Source organism: Gymnodraco acuticeps, unplaced genomic scaffold, assembly GCF_902827175.1.
Source record: "Gymnodraco acuticeps unplaced genomic scaffold, fGymAcu1.1, whole genome shotgun sequence".
Lineage (NCBI taxonomy): Eukaryota > Metazoa > Chordata > Actinopteri > Perciformes > Bathydraconidae > Gymnodraco > Gymnodraco acuticeps.
In genome coordinates, this window is record NW_022989843.1 from 733,167 (window position 1) to 755,625 (window position 22,459).

The window sequence follows — 22,459 nt, forward strand, 5'->3', positions numbered from 1 at the left end:
TAGAACAGCACACTGGGAATCGCGATGCAAAGAAACTGGTTATGCTATGCACATCAATTCAAGAGCTTATTTAATTTAGGAGGACAGAAAGTAAGAAAAGGGCAAGAAGGGAATGTGGAGGAGAACATACAAAACATTTGAGCAATAAAGAGCGAAAGCTTTGATATATACACTGAACAAAAATATAAACGCAACACTTTTGTTTTTTCTCCCATTTTTCATGAGATGAACTCAAAGATCTAAAACATTTTCTAAATACACAAAATAACCATTTCTCTCAAATATTGTTCACAAATCTGAAAAAATCTGTGATAGTGAGCACTTCTCCTTTGCCGAGATAATCCATCCCACCTCCCAGGTGTGGCATATCAAGATGCTGATTAGACAGCATGATGATTGCACAGGTGTGCCTTAGGCTGGCCACAATAAAAGGCCACTCTGAAAGGTGCAGTTCTGCTTTATTGGGGGGGTCCGAAAACCAGTCAGTATCTGGTGTGAGGGGTAGGGTGTCATGTATGAAAGTTAGCAGGAAATCTAATACGTAGAATTATATGTAGAGACCTGGTTCCCTCTCTGGAGAGGCGTGACACTTAGTTGGCCCTGTCCATGACTCCTATGAATTATCACAGCCTTTGTATCCATTTGATTTAGTGTCAAACACCTAAACACAGGCCTAATAGGGATTTTTGCAGCAAATGGCATATGGGACATTTGGAGTTAAACATCACTATTATAATGATTATTGTGACCATCCCATGCATGTCTGACTGGGTTTCTGCTTATCATCTGTTGTGTGTGTGCTTGCTTGTGTGTGTGTGTGTGTGTGTGTGTGTGTGTGTGTGTGTGTGTGTGTGTGTGTGTGTGTGTGTGTGTGTGTGTGTGTGTGTGTGTGTGTGTGTGTGTGTGTGTGTGTGTGTGTGTGTGTGTGTGTGTGTGTGCGTGTGCGTGCGTGCGTGCGTGCGTGCGTGCACAGCTCACCTGGTTTCAGGTTCCTCTCCTGCAGCACTGACAGCCACTTGGCCCCGGTACCAAAGATAGTGATACTGAAGGAAAAAGAGAGAATTTAGTTTCAAATATCAATATGAAGGATCAGTAAAGCACTATTTCTATCAAAACATGCAAATAAAAATACATTATTTTGGGGGTAAAAAAGGAATTTGCGTCATCGTTGCGAACAATGGCAGCCATTGCCAAAGCCCTCCTACATACTTGGTCTAGATTCTGTATTATGACAAGTATAAACTTTTAACAACAGAACAAAATGAGCAAACATTATGACTCATCCTTTTGTATGGCAGGAATGTTGTTGCCAAATTCCATGGCAATCCGGCCGGTTTGGAATATTTAGCTCAAGACCAGAATATTGGACAGTTAATTGGATGAACAGAAAGGCAAACAAACTTTGTGACATCTGTTTGTAATCACTGTTTATGCTGGGAATTCTAAAAAATAATCAAAATTAAACAAGTAGCAAAGCTCGACTCCAACAAATAAATTGACTGCATTAGGATGGGGACGAATACTATAGTATACATGGTTCCCAAAACTTCTTAAACATCAAATTCAAGGCACAACTCCTTCAATTTCAAGGACCCATCATGGTAAAGTTTAAGACAAGGATCAAGGATAATTTCTGTTGCACTTTCTCAAGTCATGTGACCGCTGATACAACATCGCAACTGTGAGGGACATGCATGCAGACATAGCCTATCTACTAAGGTTAAGTTACAAATAATATCAAAATAACTTGCATTTCTTTTCTTAGACAAAAACCTATATTGACCATGTTTAATGGCCCATGCCATTTTATGTTATTCTTTTCAAAAGCTTTCAGGGACTTTATTATTTTCACTCAAATTCACAAACTTTAAATGGGGGCCAGGTGTAGCATATAAGGTTGAATGAAATGTTTTTCTTTGCTTTGTGTCATGGTTCTAAATGAAACTATTGTTTGCAGCATGTTGATAACATAATTCATATTCTTCCTGTCAACAAAACAATGTGGGAAAAAAAGAATTCTGATAAAAGGCTTTTATTCTTAAGCTCGAAAAGGACATTCCCAGAAGAAATGACTTTATCTTCACTTCTAAAAGGGGTAAATTAATAATCTTTTTTCTCAAAGCAATGTTCCACAAGGAGATGGTTCAGAGTGGAAACTGTATTGACAGGATGTTTGCACACGGCAACTCTGTAATGAAATGATGTTTGAAGGTGTCTTTCTTCTGTGTGAATGGAAGTCCTCCTGACAGCTGACAACATGTGGAAAGCATGAAGTGACAAAACGTCACTTCTGTGTTCCCCTGCAGTTTTAATTCTAAAACAAAGGGCCCTTTAAAGTCTGCCTCGGTGAATGGGTGTGTTTGTGTCTCAGTCTGTGTCTTCAAGTTATTTTTGTTGACATCAAATCAATCAAATTGCACCCTATCACAACGGTAACCATGTCTGTCAATCAAAACAAGATCAAAAAAAGAATCCGTCTCTGGGATACAAAACAACTGTCTGATGCTTGATTGGTCAATAACCAGGAATTGGTTGGCAGTGAAAGATGTGATTTGCTCTCAGATGTTCAAATCAATAAGTGGTAATAGGGTGAGGGAAGCAGTGGGGGGGTTAGATAGGGTGAGAGGGCAAAGGTTCAAAGAAGTAGCATCTCAAAAGGAGTGGTGTGAATGATGCGTGCACTGGCCCAATACACACACACACACACACACACAGATCTTCCATGCTGTCTCGCAAGCCTCTCCTTTGGTTAACAATTAACCTAAGCCAAAGTATTGTTGTTGAAATCATTCAATAGGTCATATTACTTCTTATCTTATTTACTTCCAAATCTCTGTGGATTACTCAGAAATGAATGTCTGTGTTGTTAAACTCAGCCAATAAACAGGCTTGGGGAGTAATGAAGTCACTCTCCATCCTATCCATCATCCCGCCCCCCTCTTACACGTCTGTCTTTGTTCGTTGCTAGCGACAACTGATCGGGTCAGTGTGTTCTGATTGGAGGCAGGTGGCCAGGTGTGGCTGATAATTGGATGTTTAGGATGGACGCTTGAATAGTAGCTGTGTGTCTCTTGTTTGTGAGTGTGTGTCTGCACTTGTAAATGTACCAGTGTGTCTGTTTCAAGGGAGACATGTTGGTGGAAGCTACCGGGCCAATAAGATACACTCAAAGCCAATCAGACACAAGAGCCCCTCGGAGCAGCTATAACGTTAATGTGTCTCTGTGAGTGTCATGAAGTACAAACTGAGGTCCCTCTTCTCAGTGCATGCTTTCTAAACTACTTTCGCACTTATCCTCCACTCCGGGAAGAATTGTAATATAAATATGCACCATTACTTTCTTCTCAGACATCAGGGGCGATGAGGAACAGTTTGAAACCTACGCCTGATGGTGTAATTGTTTACCTATTTGCAATATTAAAAGTTTGAAGCTCGACATCAATTTTGAGAATCAATATAGGGAAAATGTACAAGAGGGATTGTTCAGTATCATTGACAGCCTCCATAGCAGGGTGTTAGTGCTTTTGTTTCTAAAGTTAGACCAATTTCCTAAGAACCCTGTTGCTTTCACTCACTAACATGATTCTAATACTAAGCCCCCCTCCTGCCAAGTCATTGTTCTCTCTCGTGAGTTTCTGAAAGGACAGACATGTTAAGAATGACTTTTCCATCAGCCCTCAACTCTTTCTGTCATCTAGAATTGTGAGGCCTTTTCTGTTTTGTTTTATCAAATATTCTCATTTTGTGCTACAATCTAACCCGGTGCAAGAAAATCCAAAAAGGCAAAGCAGAAGACAATATGGCTCAAAATGAATGTAGACATGTACAGTAAACCTAAGCACTTAAAAAAGAATGTTATTGTTTGGTTTCTGAATACAAATTCTGTGTAAAAGAATTGATGAAGACTTGAGTCTCTAGTTTACAAAATGTAGAGCTTGAAGACAAGAGGATATCTGAAATAGGGTTGGTAAGATGCAATCTGCTCAACTGTATCTGCAGTCATGTCCTTCAAACTGGGAATTTTGCAACACTTTTATCGTTGAAAAGGTAAAGGAAAGCTCTTTCTGACATCTTAGCTCAACATATATTGGACAAAAGATGGAAGAGACAAGAAGCTCCTCAGAGAATACTGATGTCTCATTCAAACATATAAACCTGTCACAGAATACATTTTGTAACCTTTTGCTTGCTTTTCACTCGGATATTTCACACATGTTTGTGTTTTACATGAATATAGTTTATTTTAGAGTCATTGAAATCCATGTTATATGTAAAACGTTAATACATGTTGTGGCTTATGTTCTCTGTATACAGTAAGGGTCTTTCTGGAAATACCATTGTGGACAGAGAACATCCTCAGTGGCTTGGTCTCTCTCAAGCATCCTTAATATGTCGTGAAGCACAGAAAACTACTGGAGAATTAAAAACAAACACAACTCTCCTGAGACTTTCCCAATTTGCAGGCTTCCAGCACCTTTGACTTTTTTTCCAAAAGCAGAAAGTCTGCAATAATCAATTTTTTAGCAAAAGGGGCTTGTTGTGTAAAAGCAATCTTCAAAAACATATCTATAAAGAGATTTATATCTGGCAATGTCAGTTTTAAGGCTTGACTGAGCAGAATAATTCAACATTGGGAGTAGTTATTACAATTCTAACTAACCAAGTCAAGGCTACAGGAGAAGCCTCAATGTAAGTTTAAGACTGACAGATTTAGCCCCAATTAAAATGTCCAACCCCAATTCAGAGGAGGGTGTAAAATATTTCTTGTCAGCCTCCCCCAGAGGGTCTTTCCACAAAGCGTTAGGATGTGGAAAATGTGTCTGAGGTGGCAACATCAGCACTTAATTGGTTCAAAAATCTCACAGTTGAAATGGTTTGGTCTGTTCATCAGTCATCATGGCAGCCCTCCATTGAATTCCTCTGTGAGGATTCATTTTCTTTTTCTATGTTAACCTTGAACACACTTGATTTTCCAATTGAAAATATTTGAGGGAACAAAGCAGAGAGGTTAAAAGCTTTAGACATGTAAGTGATTAAACAGCTACTACAAACCAATCAAAAATGTTGATGTTACCCAATCCCAGTTATTTTAATACCAATAATCAATGGAGGTTCCTAATATATTGTATTTGATGTTAAAATCGACTAGTAAAGTTGTGGAAGGAGCTCATTATATTTGGGATTTACAAGCAGAGTTTTTGCAGGAGAAGTACTTCTGCTCTTTATTTCCCACTACTCTTTATATGCGTCACATTTGTATCCCCATTATTCCCTTCCTTCCTTCCTTCCCTTCCAATATGCCACTCCTGCTGCACTGTCTATGGTACCACTTCCTTAAAAAGGGTATTACTTTTGCTGACCACAGTGCAAATGGTTTGTCATAATTGAACTACAGGTTGACTGAGATGGCTCTCAGGTTGCTTAAGGCGGTGGGGTTTAAGGGGGAGAGAGTTTCTCATGCAATTCTTCCACCCCTTTTTTAAATGATAATTTGTTGAAAATATCAAAAAGGTTAGCAGAGGACACACAGTTCTTCATTCCAGCAATGTTGGTAGCACTTAATTATAAATGAATCATATGTATATAAATATAAACAAGTAAATGGTTTGCATCAATCTGTGCTGGCAAACTGTATCGGTATCATTCCATTGAATCTGTGCACTTTTATCTGGAGTCATATACTAAATAAATGACTGAGTGAATGCATTCAAATTGTGAATACCATATGACACAAGGACTTTCTTTAAAACAAATGATAAAGAGAAAGCGTATGGCCTTCTCTGGGGAGAACTAACACTTACCTATCCAGCTTTTAGACGTACTGTATATAGACCTGAACAATGGAACACATTAGATCTGAGCCAATTCATTGCCTGCCTGCACACATTCACTCACACACACTTTTGTCCTTGACCGTTTCCTCTCTTTTCTAAAGACAATAGAAAATCAATACTTGGTTTAGAATCCGCTGTTTATGTTGGCGATGGGGGAGGATTTCAGGACATTTACATACCAATCTGTTGGGATGAACACCTACAGTGTCTGAAAATATGTCTTGCATTAAAAATGAAAGGGGATATATAGTATTAAACAGTACAGTAGTGGGTTTAAAGTAGCATCTACTTCTCAGGACTCAGTATCACAAGTATCTTTTTAATTGTGTTACCTCAACATACGGTAGATTCTGCGTAGGAAAAGGGAACATTTTTCTCAAATATGGAATCTGTAAAGTCCCCATTGAGCCTTTTATTGTGTGAACAGCCTCTGACTAGATTGTAAACTTTAGGTTTCAGCCGTCTTGTAGTTTGACCCGGGTTTCACTATCAATCTCAATAACAACAGGCTCAATGGATGGCTGACCCTGCTGCCTTAAAGCAGCTTGTTCAGCTAAATACAGCACATCAATGCTCTTTCAAAATAACAGCCAGGCAGCTCATATGGGCTTATTAAAAGTTATAAATAATGTATTTGTATGCTTGATTTGTTTTTAAACGTGTGGAAATTAATGTAGGATTATGTTTCCTCCAATTCTCAATGCAGAGACACTCTCAAAACTTCTTCCTGGTGACTCCACATCCAGTTATAATAAGTCTGTTACTATTTTCCAACCATACACCAAAATAATAATCGTTCTTATCTTCCATTTCCCTGCCTTTTTCATTCATTTTCTCCTTTGTGTCTCTTTAATGGCCAAGACATCCTTTCCCCCTCTGTCTTCTCATTTAAATAAGGAGTGATACATTAATAAGTAAATAATGAAGGGTTATTGTATGATCAGTTGCTGTGGATCTCCGTTCTCCATACAAATAATAACCGGCAGAAATCTTTATTCATAGGTCGGCTCTTGTATGCGTGTGTGTCCAAGTTGTTAATTAGGCAAACACATTACCAATTCTGTGGTTGAAAACAAAATCTCCAAGGAAAACCTTACCCTTTGCTTGTGCTGTCTTTCCCTCTCTGTCAGTCTGTCCAAATCCCTCCTTCTCCTTTGCATTGTCTGGGTTTTTCCATTCTTTCTCTATGAGTCTCTTTTCTCTTCATTTAAACCAAGTATTAGATTAAAGGAATATATAGTGGTCTAATGTCAGGTGCACCATTTGTGTTGACAATGAAACATGGGTTGGGCTACGCTACACTTAACAGAAGCTACACTATCTATCGGTTGAAAACTGTTGGATAAAAACAGATAAATTGTATTTGTATTCAAAACCCCTTCATTACAAATGTGTTTTCAAAGGGATTTTATTTCATTATGTGTTTAAAATAATCATCTACCGACAGAAAGCAATAAACAGCACAACAATTCTGTTATTGGTTTTTTTGCGTGTGTCTATGTGTTAAACTCACCCCAGCTGGTCCGTCAGGTCCCACAGTACATTGGGTGTGGGTATTAGAGGTGAACCGTCATATAAAACCACAGAGGCTCCCACTGCCAGAGCAGACATCAGCCAGTTCCACATCATCCAGCCAGTCTAAGGACAACACACACACACACACACACACACACACACACACACACACACACACACACACACACACACACACACACACACACACACACACACACACACACACACACACACACACACACACACACACACACACACACACACACACACACACACACACACACACACACACACACACACACACACACACACACACACACACACACACACACAGTGACCCAGTGGTCAGTTTATGGTCATGCTTCTGTGATTCACATAATTACAAACATGTGGGTATTGTTTCCTACCTTTTTCTATCTCTGTGTGCGTGTGTGTGTGTGTGTGTGTGTGTGTGTGTGTGTGTGTGTGTGTGTGTGTGTGTGTGTGTGTGTGTGTGTGTGTGTGTGTGTGTTGTGTGTGTGTGTGTGTGTGTGTGTGTGTGTGTGTGTGTGTGTGTGTGTGTGTGTGTGTGTGTGTGTGTGTGTGTGTGGTGTGTGTGTGTGTGGTGTGTGTGTGTGTGTGTGTGTGTGTGTGTGTGTGTGTGTGTGTGTGTGTGTGTGTGTGTGTGTGTGTGTGTGTGTGTGTGTCCATAAAAAGCAATAAACTCTACTATTGTGCAGTTGAGATCAAATTGAATTCAGATTTTTTTATTTTATATAATACAATTATTGTAATTATAAAGTTACAATTAGTGGTGAAACAATAGGTAATTTAATATATTAGTTGACTGAAATAAATGCAATAAATCATTTTTGGTCTTTTATCAACAAAAATGTGCTGGGTCAAGCTTTTGACACGATTTGCAGCTTTTCTATCATTTCTATAAATAAATAAATAATTTGACTGACGATCGCATAAGACAAGAAATAAGTCTACGTTATTTCATATTGAAAACAAAACTGGTATATCGTAGAATAAACTAATAATCAGTTAAATGGAAATCAAGCGATTAATATATGATGAAAATAATCCGTAGTTGCAGCAGAAAATACTTTTCAATAATGTTGGCTGAGCAGATATTTAGACACAGGTCGACTTAACAGACATACATGGGTCATACTTTATTTTTTAAGACATACGGCAGTAATCCTAAAACTTGACAGAATCAATTTCTTAGTCAAGATAATGTGAGGTTTGCCCATTTATGTATTGATGTGTAAAAAAAAACATGACCACCATGAATTTAAAATGTGCACTGATCATGTGTAAAACCGACAAACACTACCCCAAACAACTGTTTCAGCTTTAATCAACATTAAATGATGTTTCTCAGAGTGCATCATCAAAAGGAGCTAGATTCTTTGAGTAACAACAAGAAATGATGCACAGCTCTGACCTTCTGTACTCAATGCTGCTCATTAGACAAGATCGGTTTGTGTGTCTATGTGTGTGTGTAACATTTTCCTAACTTTCCCTCAGTTTAATAGAGAAGGCATTGTGTACATACCGTGGTGTAGTAAATGATGACATCACTGCTGGTCATATTGCCATGGAGAATGTGTTCTTTCAAGTGCTGGATGAGTGTTCCCTGCAAATACAGAAAAAGACAGATTAATAATCGTTTTTAATTGACTAGTCCGTTAGTCATTCAATAGAAAATAATAACTTACTGACTTTGTAGATGATCTAGTAATCATGGGAGTAATTATTCCTGTAAAAGTGTCATGAAATGTTTTTTCGGGCCTCTCCAATATGGAGAAATTCTGCTCTTGCAATAAGACTGCTAAACACCTGAGCTCTGTTAAGTGCCCCGATAAACATGAATCTGTTTGTCATCTTGCAATCTACTTATATATATATATATATATATATATATAAAATAGTTATCACCGCAATAAACCATATTTAATTTTGTGTTAATATTCTGTTCTTGTACATATTATATTCTATTTAAATGTATATAGACTTCTTGCACTATTTTTTATTTGTAGTTTTGTATTCTATTATATATTTTGAATTGTTGGAGGAGCTCGGGTCAGAAGATATTCTGGGGGCACTTCACCCCAAATTGCTCCTGTGGGGATTGTCCACAGTACTGAGTATGTAAGTCGCTTTGGATAAAAGCGTCTAACAAGTGCCATGTAATGTTCATTGCCATTTCTACACTGTTATTAATCCCCGTGGGGAAATTCAGTAGTTTAACAGCAACAGGGTAAGGATGAAAAAAAGGACAGCAGAGATTCACACGGATTCATAAAATTAAGGATAAAATCAAAGATAAAAAAACAAATGATAAAATAACTATAAAATTATAAATGAATTAAAATGGACATATATATGTATGTATGTTATGTGCACATGACAGTAAAACCTTTGAATCTTGTGTATCCTATATCACTGAATATCTTTAAGTTTTGGACTGACAACAAAAAATATCACCTTAAACTACATTTTCTGGCAGTTTTTTCATAAAGCAAATATTAAAGTAATCAAAAAAAATAATGTGCAAAGTAATCCAAAATGAAAATAATAACAATTGTATTGACTGTTTAAGGTTATTGTTAATAATTTCATTCATGACATGAAAGATGCCTCTGTCGGACCAAGATTTAACACACAGCACACAGTAGCACTTCTTTTGACAAAAGGGCAATTTGTGTGAAATGCCCCGCAGTCACGAACCTGTCACAGTTGGATAGGTTATTATTGCTGGTGTTGAGCATAAACTGTGGGAGCGTGTGTGTGGCTGTGTGTGTTTTAGTTTGGAGCCTTGATGTGTACTATCCTGTCTGCATTAACAGGTGCTCTGTGTGTGTGTGTGTGTGTGTGTGTGTGTGTGTGTGTGTGTGTGTGTGTGTGTGTGTGTGTGTGTGTGTGTGTGTGTGTGTGTGTGTGTGTGTGTGTGTGTGTGTGTGTGTGTGTGTGTGTGTGTGTGATCTTTGGCAGGACTCATCTGCCTTTTCCCATTCTTTGGAGTGTGCCATCTTGCTACTGACAGCATGTTAACAGAGCCATAACAAAGCAGAAAGCGCAACAGTGCCCGAGCTACTGTAATTGGTGGAGCCAGCCTCGCACTACGACATGTTTTCACCAACGCATTATTCCAATTATCGGCAGCATGGGGAGAACGAGGGGGCAGAAAATAAAGAGACGGAAAGGAAGACAGTGATGGAAAGTAGGGCTGCTTGATTAATGCAAAAATCATAATCACGATTATTTTGGTCAATAATTGATATCACAATTATTGAATAAGATTATTCATTGACTTTGAAAACATCAATTTATTGTACTTTAAAACAAATACAAATAATAATTTGAACAGTATCTTTTTAACTGTTGATTACCCTGAACGTATAATTCAACTGAAAAACCAATACAAAAATAAATAAAATACATGATATATGTATATCTACATTTAAATAAATAATATCAAAAATAATAAATACCAATAAACTAAATCAACAAATATTTTGGAGCGCACTTCCACAAGCTACTAAACATATATAAATATGATAAATAAAAATAAATTAGACTAAAATAAATTAGATCAAATATGTTGCAGTGCACTGTCACAACCTAGCAAAGCAAAATAATCGATTATGTTGATTTCGTAATTGTGGCAGGCCAAAATCGTAATTGCGATTAAAATACGATTAATTGCACAGCCCTAATGGAAAGAGAGCTAAAGCAAGGGGAAAAAACATTATGAGGGACTATGGAAATGCATGAAAACTAAGGATAGCAAATCTGAAACGGTGAAAAACATTTCAGGTGTGTCAAAAAAAAAGAGGAAGACGTTTTGTGAGAATGTGTGAATGAATTTGTTTGAGTGTTAACCCGTTTTTCAACGTTGAGTGTTTCAGCTTTCAAAGTGCAATGGTCCTTTTAAAATCACACTTTCATCTGGCTGTCTCCCTCACTCAGATGTGATATGTAACAGGAAAGAAAATTGTCAGTTGTGCACTCTCCTGAGAGAGGATAACCTTTCAAAGATCTGCTGATGGAGGTCTGCTGCCATCTTGTGGTGACATGTCAACATTGGGAGTAGTTATTACAAAAAACATGTTTTTTAAAAGAAATTTAGAGTATATATATATATGTATATATGTATATATACACACACACATTAAGCTGGCCAAGAGAGTGTTACATGTTTTATAGTTTGATTTAAAAGATACATTTTCTTAAAAAAATAAAAAAAATACAGTTAAAATGTAAGTATTATATATTCTCATCAGTAAACAATGGTTACGCTCCTAATGTGTCAAGCGATGGTATCATGCGACAGCTATAATATTGAAATAGTTTAAGCTTCCATGAGCAATTTAGGAATCATATTCTCATGAAATAAAGCTCCAGAAAAGCTACTAATAGACATTTTGGTGAAGTTTTCTTTCAACCCTTTTTTCCAAGGTCAAGAACTTTTCACTCTGAAGTCAAAAATAATGACATGTTTAGAAATAAACATGTCTCATTAAACATATCTCTGTTTAGAAATAAATACTTGACGATCTATAATGCATGAAGTACTGAGCAAACTGTCTGCTATCTGCAGAAATGCCAATAAATTTGATTATCTCAACATTACTTGTCAATTTGTACAGATATCCTCCGTGTCTTCTTCTTGTACACGCTAGGTTTATTGAGAACATCCCCTTCTATCTGACTGTTCATGTGTATTAATATAAATGGTGTGCAGTGAATAGCAAACTGTACATGTGGGCCAACCCAGGAGAGGTGACCAGTGTGTGTGTGCGTGCGTGTGTGTGTGTGTGTGTGTGTGTGTGTGTGTGTGTGTGTGTGTGTGTGTGTGTGTGTGTGTGTGTGTGTGTGTGTGTGTGTGTGTGCGCGTGTGTTTGAGACAGCTGTGGTCCATTTAACCCGTGTGGAACAGCAACAACAAATTAACAAAAATGCCAAGCCAAAGGTGTCTCTTTGTTTTGAAATGTTAACATGTTCCTTATTCCAAATGTTAATAAAGATGTATTTTTGGGAGATCCAATAGTGACTTAATAGGAAAATCAATAAGCATTAAAGAGCCGAATGTACGCCATTCAGAAACTGAATCCACCCAATATCCTCATAGAGATTTTATATTCTTAAAATCTCATTGCGATATATAGTTATGCGTTTCTTTACATTTTAAAATAAAGAAAAATAAGTTTCCTGGCATTGGCACCAACAAAAAAGAATGAATGGTTGATACTGAGAGGAAATGTGTTTGTATATTGCTTATTGCATGAGACCCAAAAGGAGGGTAAGTGAACCATATTAATGATTAAAAGGAAGCCACTGTTTTCCTTACCCCAGCAGAGTGCACCATACATTTAGGAGCTCCTGTGGTGCCAGACGAGTACATGATGAACAAGGGGTGATTGAACGGAAGCTGCTCAAACTCCAGCTGAGGAAAGTGCTCGGCCTCACCACCGCGCCCAGAAGCCAAGAAATCATCTATAAATACACTGTGAAGATAACAAATTTAAAAAAGAGTCAGGGAGGAAATGAAAGAAAACGATCAATATGATATATGAAACAAAGTGTATCTCTGCTCTCGTCATAATAATTAAAAAAACAGTTTTAGCTTCTCAGTTTTATTACTTGAGCGAAGCTGTATTGAAAGACACACACCTGTTGGGGATCTTGGAGAGGTCGATCTCATGTTTGGAGCGAGCATAGGGAACCACCACCACTTTCTTCAGGTCAGGCAGACCTACAGAGAGATTCAGATTTTTAGATATATTCAAGATACTTTGGTCAACTAAAACATGCTTAAATGTAGAAGGAGCCATAAGACCAGTAGAGTAAAATGAAGTTCCTCTACTATTATAAATGTTAAAAATTAGATATAAAATGTACAAATGTATGGTCGGTCACATAGTGTTGGTGCTAACCTTTGACAACACTGGTCAGCTTCTCCATGTGGTCGTGTGTTTTTCCGTTGTAAACCACAGCGGCAACAGAGAAGATCAGCTTGGGCTGGATTTGAGAAAACCTGTCAAGGACACCCTGACACAAAAAAGGAGAGAGAGAGGGTTACATCTTAAAAATCAGAACACTGAGTAAGAACACAGGAATAAGGGCAGTTCATGTAAGAATTAAAAGGAAATACTTGATCTTGCTTTTAACATAAGACAAGACAACATTGTTTGTTACAAAACAGAAGCATATTCAAGCAGAGAATGAAGGGAGCAATGGAAGAGAACAACGTGATTCAGATGGTGGACATAAGCTCAAGACAAAATGCATGAGGAATGTAAAGTATAATTGCCCCTAAATGACCTCTATATTGTTCATCCTCACATAACTAGCAACATTGAGCGTAACATGCAGTGAATAACTTCTAACTAAAGGTGAATAAAATCAAATCAGGTTTTATTTATATAGCACATTATAAAAACGATTTTTGGTCGAGCCAAAGTGCAAATAATAAATAACACATTACTACAATCACAAACAGAAGACAATAAATTACAACAGCAAATATAAAAATCACACACAGGGAAATGTCAGGAGTCGTGTTCCGCTCTGACTAGAAGGCCAGGGGAGTGAGTCTTTAGTGTTGATTTAAAACCCCCTAGGGTCTGGGCCGACCTCACATGGAGGGGCAGAGTGTTCAGAGCCTAGGGCCCGCCGCTGCGAAAGCTCGATGCCCTCGGGTTTTGAGCCTGGTCTTGGGCACGATCAGGTCAGCAGACCTTAATGCTCTGGCTGGGGTGTAGCGATGGAGGAGTTTGGCTATATAAGCCGGAGCCAGCCCATTTAGGGCTTTAAAAACAAATAAAAGAAGTTTAAAATCAATACGGAACCGAATTGGAAGCCAGTGTAATGAGGCCAGAATTGGGGTGATGTGGTCACGTTTTTTGTGGCCAGTCAGAAGACGTGCAGCTGCGTTCTGGACTAGCTGCAGGCGTCTAATTGAGGCCTGGTCCATACCCACGTATAGAGCGTTGCAGTAATCCAGTCTTGAGGTTACGAAGACGTTAATAACCCTTTCTAAGTCTTTAAAAGATAAATACGACTTGGTCTTAGCCAATAGTCGTATTTTAAAAAAGCAGGTCTTGACTATGGTGCTGACCTGCTTATCAAATTTAAAAGCGCTATTGAAGGTCACTCCAAGGTTCATGACAGAGGGGAGGGTATTTTTATTGAGGGAGCCCAGAATATCAACCGGGGAGGCTGTTGGTTGGGGTCCAAAAAAGATGACCTTGGTCTTGCTCTCGTTGAAGTTGAGGACATTTTGGCTCAGCCAGGATTTGATCTCGGTCAAGCAGTTCATCAACGACTGTAATTAGTTGACATTAGAATTGAGAGGCAGATCTATCTGCCTCTCAGGATGAAGACATGTTTTTATTGTAAGTGTAGTTCTCTGATCTGCCAGACGAGGCAATAGCACACAAGAAACAATAAGCATAGATGAGGGAGACAAAGGAGCAAAAGATGAAAGCGTTTCTCTGGGATCACACACGAACTGATGCTTTATGTCAGTTTGCATATGTGGGTGGATTGATAAAAGACCATTGACCCAGTATGGCTCAGTACTGTAGCTGGAGCTATGAGTGTTGTTAGGATTAAGAGATAACACTGTTGTCTGTAGTGCTCAAGATGTGCTTCAGACCCCGGCCACACGAGGACGAAAACGGCTAAACGCATAGGATTAACGCAAACGCAAACGCAAACAAGCTTCCGTCCACACGCAATAGTTATCCGGATAGTGTCTGCCCACACGAGACCGCTCCGTTTAGCTCCAACCGCTGGAGAAGCTACAGTACATATGCAGGAGCCTGTACGTGGCGCTGTAACTTCCTCCACAAAAGCAGCGAAGAAGCATGGTTGTCATGGTTGCCCTTCTGTTTATTCTCCGCGGTGGGAGCCGAGGGAACCGGGCAGAGTTTTTCGCCAGTCAACGTGTATTAAAGTTTAAACCTTCCGACAAAATTATAAAAGTGCCGGTCAAAGGTCTTCTTTGTTATTTATTGAGCTTTAAAACAAATGAATAACGACTCTATATATTATAATAATAAAATACACGGAGCCTCTCTTTTTCCTCCCTCTCTTTGGACAGCGCCAGTGTCTGTTTCATGCAGCAGCTGATCCAGTAATGAGTGACCCGGCCGACAGTAAAAATAAACATATTTATAACTAGTTTAGGTAGTTTGAGAGGTGTCTCCGTCCTGTCAGATTAGACTTCTCTCGCGTTTATGTCCATATCGAGAGAAAGATAAATAATCTGAATTCAGTGTGCAGTTTACTTTGACGCGGGGGTGAGCAGCAGAGGTGGGGAGAGGCGGGGCTATTGCGCAATCATTATCAGAAAATGATCGCTGAAGCTGCAGTACATATCCACAAAAGCAGCGAGTAAGATCCCCCCCGGATGTGTAAGTCTGCTGTAGATGTTGCACAAAGAACTGTAGCATGGTCAGTAGCGTCCGGAGCACGATAGCAACTCTGCGATCCGCCATTGTTGTTGTTGTTGGTGGCGGAACACATCAGCAATGGCGCGGGGTACGCGGAGGTGAGCAGCAGAGGTGGGGAGAGGCGGGGCTATTGCGCAATCATTATCAGAAAATGATCGTGTAGGGCGCACACACGGAGCTGTTTGACCCCCCAGAGCGTTGCGTATGCCGTTCTATCCACCTTGGGACCCGTTATCGTTTCCTCAGTCGTTTAGTGCCGTATGCGGTCGTCCTCGTGTGGCCGAATGGTCTATATGACACTAAACGGTAACGCAAACGGCCGTTTTTGTCCTCGTGTGGCTGCAGCCTCAGAGTCCACATGCCATGCCTAAACCAGCTGATTCCACATGTTTATAGAAACAGTTTCTCTTAGAACATATAGTGCACAAATAAAGAGTTGATAATACAATGGATTAAAAAACTCAAATACATGTAAATATTAAAAAGAAAAGCCACAAACAGAATGACAGTCCTTACGTTGACTCCAAAGTCCACAGACGTGGAGCTCCAGATGGCTCCAATGCTGGCTGCTGCTAACATGCCCTCCACTGCATGGATACCATTGGGCAGGTAGCCTAAGGGGCAGAGAGAACAGCACGGAATGGGTTCAATTCCATTAAACTAGATATGTAAGGTTGTTTCTCAGACCCAACATCATATGTGACATGAACAAAATGCAGATTATTCAGCATGTACAGAAATAAAGTACATCCTTAAAGGAAAGTCAGAAATACCAGGACGTATTCTATTGTTGTATTTTAAGTCAGGTTATATCATATCTAAAGTAAAATAAAGAAATGTGACTTGTTATATGTATTGTGTGTCTTGCAGTATCACACAGTAGGAAACCTCACTGAGAGAACAGTGGAAGATAGAGGTTGGAAGAAGAAGAGGCAGATATGGAGGAAAAGTCATGTCGAGAAAATGAGGAGAGAGAAAATGAGAATGTGAAAAGAGCGGGGGAGAGAGAGAGAGAGAGAGGGGTTAGGGCCGTGACACTATTTCATTCTTAACAAGCAGGGCTGAGATCATAACTGCTGTCTCGCTGTGATTTACTCCATGATCAATACAGGAAACGGTGCCCAAGGACACTACACATCTTTTCACTGGACAGACATAGAAAATCACAGGGGTGAAGGGAGAGAGAGAGAAGCTTTCAATTCAGCCACTTAAAGCCTACTATAAACTATGTTTAAAGGGGAAGTTATTTGTTTTCAAGTAATACAATAATTGCAAAATAATTTCATATGTGAATAATCGCTTCGAGTAAAAAAAACTTTTTCTGAGATATTTTAGACAACCAATAGATTCATTGATGTAACTGCAACCATTCAATCATGGCACAAGTTCAAAGGACCTAAATGCACTCGGTAAGTAGAGGAAAACGGTGGATAGAAGAGGCTCAACACAGGAGCTCCCATATTATACAAACTCATGCTATAAAACCTTCTAATCTAACAAGATAAAACCATAACACAGCCACTGACTGTGAACAAAGGCAACAGTCGCTTCATATGGATATGACTAATAAATGATTTATTGGTTGCTAGATTAGATTAGATAGAATTGTATTAATCCCGAAGGAAATTCTTGTTGACTCCTGCCGTAACCAGGAAGCTCATCCTGGTAAGATGACGTCTCAGGCTGGCAGATCACCATCCTGATGATCCAGATCTACAGACACTCTCATTATTATAATCCTGTTTGACTACCTCTGTCGCTTCTGCTTCTCTTCCGATCTCTGTCTTTCTACAATGCAACAACCCTGCTTACATGTCAATACAACACACTGCTATTTGATTAAGCATGCAATAAAATAAACCTTTTTGTTTTGTTGATAACCACTGAATAAATTATCAACTTGCCCTTCAAGACATTCATGTGTATTATAAAATGCATGCAACCTATCTTAGCTATTGTTCTAACATCTGGCTGTTTATGAAGCACAATATAATTTCAAGCACCCATAAAAAGAAAACAGAAAATGACTTTGTTGTCTTCTTCCATTCATTTAATAACGGTTAGAAAACCCTGATTTACAAATAAAGGTTTTAAATCTGCTGAGAATAACAAGTGACGGAAATTCTTCTGGTCCATTTCTGTCCAATTTTCTTTATAATGTATTGAGCAATATTTTTGAATTAGGAATCGTGATATGTTTTACTTCATAGCTGTTTTAATCAGCACTCCCCTTATGTTTGTTGAGACATTACCGCCAGCTAGTTGGTCAACATTCTGAGGACTGTGTGAGGTTTGTCTTTTAAGAGTGAGTGAAGAGTATCATGTCCTGCTGCTGAGCTTGTTGTTATAAATGCAAAACAAAACAAATCTGAATTACATGCTTTAGTGTTTGCATGATCACATTTGGAACAACACACTGACCTGCTTAACAACCAACATGTGTCACATGGTGTCACACTACAGCAAAATGTGTCCTGCTAGCTTACAATCTTTCATTTTAGCTCCTTTAATTTAAACATATACTCCATTTTGTTTTTCTATTCCAGTGGGTAATTTCTACAGCTTAACTATAATTAGTTTGTTACATATTACGTGCTAATGCTGTTACAGTTTTGTTTAGTATTACTAAATAGATACAAGGCTATGGCTAGCTACAAGCTTGGAAACAGACTGAATGTTGTAGCTGATAGGACCAAGGAGAAGTGTGTGTATGTATGTGTGCGCGTGTGTGTGCATGTGTGTGTGTGGGCTCTTTTCCTGCTATACAGCTTGGTCGGCTTCATCAGCTAAGTGCTAATATATCTCCTGGATTGCGAACACTGACAAGAGATTTTAGTTACCACGTGGGGACAAGGACATCTATGAGGGGCCGTGTAGGCCAAACCAACCTCGCGCACACACTACTGATAACATCTGGCCTTGCACACACACTACTGAAATACTCTCACATTCACTACTAAACACCTCATACAGAAACAACTGAAAAGTAAACCTCACACACATACTACTAAAAATGAACCTCATACACACGCAACTGAAAATTAACCTCAGACACACACTATTGAAATCCTCTCACATTCACTACTGAACACCTCACACACACTACTGAAAACATCTGGCTTTGCACACACACTACTGAAATACTCTCACATTCACTACTGAACACCTCACACACACACAACTGAAAATTAACCTCACACACACACTCCGCAAAACATTTTACTGAAAGATTCTCAGTAGGGAATGTGCATGTGTTTCACCTATGTGTGTGAGGGGGATTCTTGCTGTAACGGAAGTCATTGTAATGAAACGGAAGTAACAAAGAACAATGCTGCAGTGATACAGTAGGTGGCGATAAGTCTCGTCTACTCTGTTTGGAAGTCGCCATTAAAGAAAAAGAATGAAACGGAAGGTCCAATTCAGCATGGATTTATAGAGAAACAGCACCGCAGCCGTAGGCTGGAGCCTGGACCGAGCAGTTTACAAACTGAGACGGTCTGGTCTATGGAGGTGTTCTTGTTTACATCACCTGGCGCAGCTCGTGAGGTGGCCTAGCAACCCGCTAGCAACATGCACAGCTGCAATAAGCTAACTAAACTGAAATTGAGCCGGAACCTTTTCTTTTTTTGTTTTACCATTTATTGAAGTGATTGATATTTCAGGCTGAGAGGACAATGGCCAGTTAAATATGGTTGATTAAGCTTAAGCATATCCCTTTTACAGTGTTTTATTTAGTTAATTAAGGTGTATTGTAAAATGTCTTGTTTCAGTGTTGGGTTATACTTAGCTTCAGCCTCTCGTGTCATATCTGCTTCCAAAAAAACTACATGTCAATAGTCCAAATGCCAAACTCAAGGCTTATTCTGCAATCCACTGACTTCACAGTGATTATGTCCAATTCTTATCTAAAGTGTATTGTGCTTTTCCTTAAACACACATTGCCAAACAATCTCTCAATAAGATTTCCATCAAAATAAGCCACACAAACTGTAGCTTTTATCAGTTAACCTCTGCATAGATACGGGCAATCTGAGAAGTCTTGTCAACTACAAACATTGACATTAGTTGAAAGACCACTGTTTTGGTCAAAATGAGATTAAGTACCTGATAAGAGAGTGATGTATGACCCCCATAAACCTTAGTCCCACCTCCAAATCCCTTTGATGTGGCACCTGTCACTCTGACATCTCTGATGACTTGTTTGTTTATTGTTTTATTGCCCCCTCATAAAGGATGTTGCTCAATAGTGGGGTGATAAGACTTTATCGCCCCTTTGATGTGAAACCTGTTATAGTGTCCTTAGTAGGTAATTATAGTCAACGATGAAACCATTATAGTCAATGATGATAGTATGACTTGTTTAGCTGTTTATTGTTTTATTGCCCTCCTCATAAAGGATGTTGCTTAATAGGGGGTGATAAGACTATTGCCCCTTTGATGTGACACCTGTTGTAGTATCCCCGTAGTAAGCCATTATAGTCAATGATTATAGTATGACTTGTTTCGGTCACCTGTTGTGGTTGTAATGCCCTCTTATAAGGTAATGTTCTTTAATAGTGCGGTAAATATGACTTATTGACTCTTTTGTGGTAATATAAGGTTATATGACATTTAGGTATGTCAGTTTTGAAGTTGTATAGGTAGGTAATAATACTTTGACCTTGTTTGTGTTAATATGGGGTTAAAAGGGTAATCTTTGCTAGTTTATTTTTTTTTTTTAATTCCATATATATACAGTGGGGCAAAAAAGTATTTAGTCAGCCACCAATTGTGCAAGTTCTCCCACTTAAAAAGATGAGAGAGGCCTGTAATTTTCATCCTATTATACCTCAACTATGAGAGACAAAATGAGAAAAAGAAAAAAAAAAAATCCAGAAAATCACATTGTCTGATTTTTAAAGAATTTATTTGCAAATTATGGTGGAAAATAAGTATTTGGTCAATAACAAAAGTTCATCTCAATACTTTGTTATATACCCTTTGTTGGCAATGACAGAGGTCAAACATTTTCTGTAAGTCTTCACAAGGTTTTCAGACACTGTTGCTGGTATTTTGGCCCATTCCTCCATGCAGATCTCCTCTAGAGCAGTGATGTTTTGGGGCTGTCGCTGGGCAACACGGACTTTCAACTCCCTCCAAAGATTTTCTATGGGGTTAAGATCTGGAGACTGGCTAGGCCACTCCAAGGCTGCTTCTCAGGTCGACTATTTTCATTTCCTCGCTCCTCGGTCTCACCGGAAGTTGATTTGCCTGCGCCATCTTGAGTACCGTCCCATGGCTCTTATTTCTGCCGGAGGACCGAGGATCGAGGAGCGAGGAGCGATCATGGGGGAGCGATAACCGAGGAACCACCAGACCATCCTCCGATGAAATCCTCAGATACTCACCCCGCCCCCTTACTGTGTATCGCTCACTGATTGGACGAGGCAGTGCATGCACTGATCTGATGCTTCTTGACATGAGAGCAATACCCCAGCGGAGTGAAGAAAATACATGAACCTCATGGGACTCACTCCTCAGTTTATACCGTGTTTTGTTTCAATTAATGTATCATTTAGTTACAAATATGAGATATGTCTGAACAACAAAGTGGTCAAAAATCATTTTATTCATTTATTGGAAACATTTTCATGATCGCTTTTTTCGTTTTACATTTTCATTTATTGTCATTTCCATTCAGTCATTCATTAAGTACTATTTAAAATATTAATTTGCTCCACACAAACAAACAAAGTGTGCAGTCCAATGAATGTTAATCTAACTGGGTTTTGAGATAACATATCTGTTTTTGTTCTCTGAATAATTGTATTCCTATTGTGCACTCTAATCAATATTAATCAAACTATTGTTCGTTTATACATTTTAAGAATGGCGTTTATCTTTTTTGAGAATGACTTCTTATTTTATTTCATGTATTGGGATCTACAACAGATGATACTAATGTTTATGTCAGTAAATGTGCACTAACAGAGGCGGGGGTGTTTGTGGAAATAACGGGTACAGAGCTGGCTGCTGCCAGACGAACAGCTGTGCAGCGTCATCACAAACGGACGTCGCTTCACGTGACGCTCCGGAGGAAAGGACGTCCCATTGCTATTAAAACTCATTTCCCTGCTTCTCGTGGTTTCCTTGCGTCCCTCCATGCTTCCCTGGTGGGAGGGACTAAACGCAGGGAAACGACTCAAGTGAGGGAAGCAAGGATTTCATTTAATCGACCTGAGAAGCAGCCCAGGACCTTGAAATGCTTCTTACGAAGCCACTCCTTCGTTGCCCGGGCGGTGTGTTTGGGATCATTGGCATGCTGAAAGACCCAGCCACGTTTCATCTTCAATGCCCGTGCTGATGGAAGGAGGTTGTCACTCAAAATCTCACGATACATGGCCCCATTCATTCTTTCCTTTACACGGATCAGTCGTCCTGGTCCCTTTGCAGAAAAACAGCCCCAAAGCATGATGTTTCCACCCCCATGTTTCACAGTAGGTATGGTGTTCTTTGGAGGCAACTCAGCATTCTTTCTCCTCCAAACACGTCTAGGTTCCCCCGTGTGGTTCTGGGATTTTTGCTCACCGTTCTTGTGATCATTTTTGACCCTACGGGGTGAGATCTTGCGTGGAGCCCCAGATCGAGGGAGATTATCAGTGGTCATTTTCTAATAAT

General features: G+C 39.1%; 1 protein-coding gene across 1 annotated transcript in view; it reads right to left on the reverse strand.

Annotated features, from left to right (window-relative positions):
* Positions 1-22,459, reverse strand: part of aacs (acetoacetyl-CoA synthetase) — a 54,905-nt gene that overhangs the window by 10,336 nt on the left and 22,110 nt on the right. The window contains exons 5-11 of the mRNA XM_034238185.1: positions 16,319-16,416; positions 13,280-13,394; positions 13,017-13,098; positions 12,694-12,850; positions 8,896-8,976; positions 7,348-7,472; positions 979-1,043 (exon numbers count right to left, since the gene is read on the reverse strand). Of these exons, the coding sequence (XP_034094076.1) occupies positions 979-1,043; positions 7,348-7,472; positions 8,896-8,976; positions 12,694-12,850; positions 13,017-13,098; positions 13,280-13,394; positions 16,319-16,416 (723 nt within the window). The remainder of the gene's footprint in view (positions 1-978; positions 1,044-7,347; positions 7,473-8,895; positions 8,977-12,693; positions 12,851-13,016; positions 13,099-13,279; positions 13,395-16,318; positions 16,417-22,459) is intronic.